Below are 4228 nucleotides of genomic sequence, written 5' to 3' on the forward strand. Positions count from 1 at the left end.
GCATTACACTTGACTGAGGTGGAGTTGTGGTGTAATCGTCTTCGGCATACACAGCAGGTGTATATTTCTGGCCCAGGGTTTGACTCGATGCCAGCCCTGAGTAGGAGAATGCGTAGTGAATGTTGCCCTATGGACGGACAACTTCTGAGATACTTCGCCGACCTAAACGGGGTTAGATCGCCGAAACAACAGCCCTTGGTCGGGTGAAACCCGAGTCATTCCGGTACGTAGAACCGGCTGTCGTGGGAATGTCGTCCAGGTAGTGAAAATGGTTGCTGATCAGGGCTGCAATTTACCCTTTGGTGGTTGAGAAAATTCGTTGACCACCGTTTGAGTCCCTGTGGGAGATCGACGCCGAACGCTACTAGGACGTTCTCTCACAGGGGAAAGGAGAGTTATCGGCCGATAAGACTCTCACACAATATTTATCACATCGTCATCGTTATCATTAGCGACATATTTGCCGATAATTTTGTTGTTATAAACTTAATGCGCCCCTTTCTCTATCACGCCACACTTTTATCCCACAAAAGCACTCATGTTTCAGAACAAACAACTTAATTTTCTTACCTCAAAACCAAATCCATAATTTCATCGCTCGGTTGCAAATCTTGATGCATGCATTCGAGCGTATTCAGTTCTAACGGATTCCACGGTCCATTGCGCTCTAAAGTATCCCATTTCGCATCTATGCACATGAAACTGTAGCCACCTTCACGCTTATCGCCCTCAACATTAACATTGAGTGTTTGATTTAAATGTGATTCCATATGCGGGAACTTTGCAACGCAAACATCGAACTAAAAAATGTGAAAAAATACGGAAAATTATTAAATAATCAATGCTAGGTTTTAAGTGAATCTTATCTATAATAACCGGAATTGCATCGCATAATTTAAGATATCTTATTATATTATTTTCAAAAGTATTCCCTCAATCTCAACTAAGCTTACCATTTTCTGCACAACGGGCTGCTGGCGCGCTGTACCTTCCTCCATTAAAAGCAGCAGCGTCATATTTTGCTGCCCACACATATATAACTCTAGCCGTTTCGTACCATTTGATGAGCTCTGCGCGTTAGCAGGCAATGTCGCCAAAGCATCCACAGCGTCGTCGCACTTCAAAGAGCTGCGACGCGAAAAAACTTTACTCGTGTTTAGTGGCGTTTGTATCTCTACCGCAGTGGTATCCCAAGTGCTGCTCGTATGTTCCTCATTCAAAGCCAACACAGAGAGTTTAGCCATTAGCGGTGTGAGTGGCACACCACCCGGTTGCTTGCGACTCGCGGCAACAAATTGGTCATTAGATGACGCATCGGTGAGTGGTTTCAGGGGAAGACTAAGTGATTTCTTGTCCAGAGGAGTTTTAGCTTTTTGCATTGTCATTACTGCAGGTGCTTCTGTATTCAAATTACTATCTGTTTTTAGGTTTGTAGTTGTGGTGGTGATGGTCGTGTTGTTGCCGCCGCCGTCAAGGCGTAGCGACTCGTCTAATTGTTTTAGTTCGTTATCAAATTCTTTGAATTCCTCAATAAGTTGTGCGATTTCGACATCCTTCTTTGCACTGCCATTGCCGCTGCCGTTTTCCGCCCACAGGCGGTAGTACTTTTCGATAAATTCTTGGAAAAGACTACGAGATATTGGTTGACCATTCTCGTTAAAAACAGGATAGGTGGGATCTGTTATGGTGCGTGAAGTGCGGTTATTCTCATCAGAGTTGTCAGAATTTTGCTCTGCATCAACATCGTCGTCATTTTCGATAAAATCAGGTGATTCGATGGCCTCAATGCCGCTGCTGCTTCCATTGCGATTGACGTCAGTCTTAAAGCTATTCGAAAATTGTTTCAGCGATAATTTCTTGGATATCTTCTTAAGTGAATCTTGTAAATCGGTGAAGGAGTTGCGACGCTCCATTTGTTTATTCGGATTTGCAATAAAATTTTGAAAGAATTTCTCAAAATCGAATTTGAGCGAGTTACGGCGATTAGTGTTATGTGTTTTTTGTTGCTTATTCGAGTTGCTTTCATCCTGTAAATGAAAACAAAAATTGGCTAAACTTAAAATAAACTTGAATACGAAGCTTCGTTATTCGATGCTTACCTCCGTATTTGCGCATATGGACATAATATTCCCCACTTGCAGCACTTTATTCTCCGTCATCGGTGTAGAGCACACACTGGTGCGTCCTATGAACTCCGGATACGAGTCTGTTTCATCGAAATTTATCGAAGCAATTCCTGACTCAGGCAGCTCCTTCGAACTGCCCATTCCGTTTCGATGCCGCAAAGGCAAGTGTGTCGGGCGTATCAGCAACGATTTCGGCCGCACTGCTCCCGGTGTTTGCGCCACAGCCGTGGATGCGGACACACCTTCTTCTACTTGCTCGCAACCCACCGTGCCGCCAGTAGCACTGCCTTCCTCTGGTATATTTGTAAAAATCAACGACTTGTCGCGTTTCATTTTACGCTTCGGGTACTGAAAGGGTAGCAAACCATGCTGGATGGTTTGCACAGTTTGGGCGCGTTGTGCGTCGGCAGCTAAGCGATTATATTGCAGGACATCCACATAAACGACTAGCATCTGAACGCCGTTTGGTATGTGAAAATCGGTGATGTGTATCTGCTCGGCGGTGGTGCGTATGTGTAGCGGATCGGTAAGTACAAGCTGCTTGGTTATGACGTCACCAAGTTGGGAGGCAACGACTCTGTCGGAAATGAATAAAGATGATGGATTAAAAGTTCTGCAGCTACATATGTACATATGTATATGAAGTAAGTGCAAGAAATTACACACTTGTTATGGTAGAGTACGGCTCCGCCCAATATACCCTTTGTCTGTTGACAGCATTGCAGTGTTTGTATGGCATCCAAAAATATATTGCTAGCCGTCTGAAAGCATAAAGTGCAATCTATTTACTCATTTTAATAAAATATAACAATTTTCCATACCTTTGGCATACGCAGCTTTGGGACATTCTGAAAAATATGTCCGTTACGTTGTAAAATCGGCAGATATGTTTCAAAAATATGATATAGCTTTTCGGAGAGATTCTTGTACTGTGCTTGCTGTGGGAATAGATCGAAAACGCTTTGCAAATCACGATGAAAGAACTTGACAAGTGAGGCGAGCAAGTCGGCGCGTTTTTCAAGCAAATAATCCGAGATATTACGATCGGTGCCAACTGCCTGGGGGATAAAGATTTCAATTATTAATTAAAGAGTATTCCATTGTAATAGCTTTTAAAAAATAATTTTAAACTATTTAATGGAAAACTCACAAGGGTAAATCTCCCAAACTCCTTCAACACAAATTTGCCATTTTGCAGTGCCATTATTTTCGGTTTGAAGAAACAGTCCTTAAGGAAAAAGGATGTACCCATCAGCTGGCCACAAAGCGCCACTTTCTGTGTGTCCGACACCCAGCTTGGATGGAAATAAAGTACCGCCTGGACCGGATCATCTGCTTCGTCTTTCAGACACTCAGTGTCGTAGACGAAAACAATCATCGTCTCCCTGCAAATAAAATTTTTTAATTATTAATTTACATTGTACATATTTTCGTGCATAGTTCAAATAAACGTAAACAACCGATGTGGTTAGCTACCAACAACACCTCTCATCAATGCTTCTTCTATTAGCACGCTCCACTTTCGACCAACGCAAACGCTTTTTGGATTTTCGTAAATTTTTAAACATTTTATTACTATTAACTTCTAAAAAATTAGCCACTGCTAACATCTTAATAAATTCGATTTCGATTGCCGTACGAGCGCGCAACGTCATCTACGCTTAACTAGCTTTGCCGAATTTGTGGAGTTGGCATATTGGCGTAATTGCGACTAAACAGGCGTCTATCAGCAGTCTAGTGATAAAGCGCAATAGCCATTTACAACGCTTCAGCACGTCACCAAAGTGAAACTGATAACACTGCTTACTGTTAGCATATGCCCCACCGCTTTCTGCCCACATTACTGTAGCTAGCGCAACAGAGAGCCTCGCATATGTATATCTGTTTGTCTATATCGCTTAAATGAGTAGCACAGTAGAGACTAGTAAATAGCACTTACCAAATTGCGGCGCTATACGCTCGAAGAGTGCCTAGCGGAGTGATTTTGTTTCGAGGGGGTGGAGTGGGTAAACAAATGGCAATTAGCCGATTGAAATATGAGAACTCATTGTAATGGTTGTTGTTTTTCTCTCAGTGTACTTACTTAGCTTTTTGTTGGAGCT

General features: G+C 42.6%; 1 protein-coding gene across 1 annotated transcript; it reads right to left on the reverse strand.

Moving 5' to 3' along the window:
* Positions 1-570: 570 nt before the first annotated feature.
* On the reverse strand, positions 571-3511 carry LOC118744239 (the record flags this gene model as incomplete). The annotated part of the gene is given in 6 exon segments (XM_036477124.1): positions 571-800; positions 954-2027; positions 2100-2703; positions 2793-2887; positions 2948-3184; positions 3277-3511. Coding segments are annotated over 6 exon segments (2475 nt in total), but the record flags the coding sequence as incomplete, so codon positions are not given.
* Between the last annotated feature and the right edge of the window lie 717 nt (positions 3512-4228).

This window comes from Rhagoletis pomonella, unplaced genomic scaffold, assembly GCF_013731165.1.
Source record: "Rhagoletis pomonella isolate Grant_MI unplaced genomic scaffold, Rhpom_1.0 Rhpom_scaffold_00008, whole genome shotgun sequence".
Taxonomy (NCBI): Eukaryota; Metazoa; Arthropoda; class Insecta; order Diptera; family Tephritidae; genus Rhagoletis; species Rhagoletis pomonella.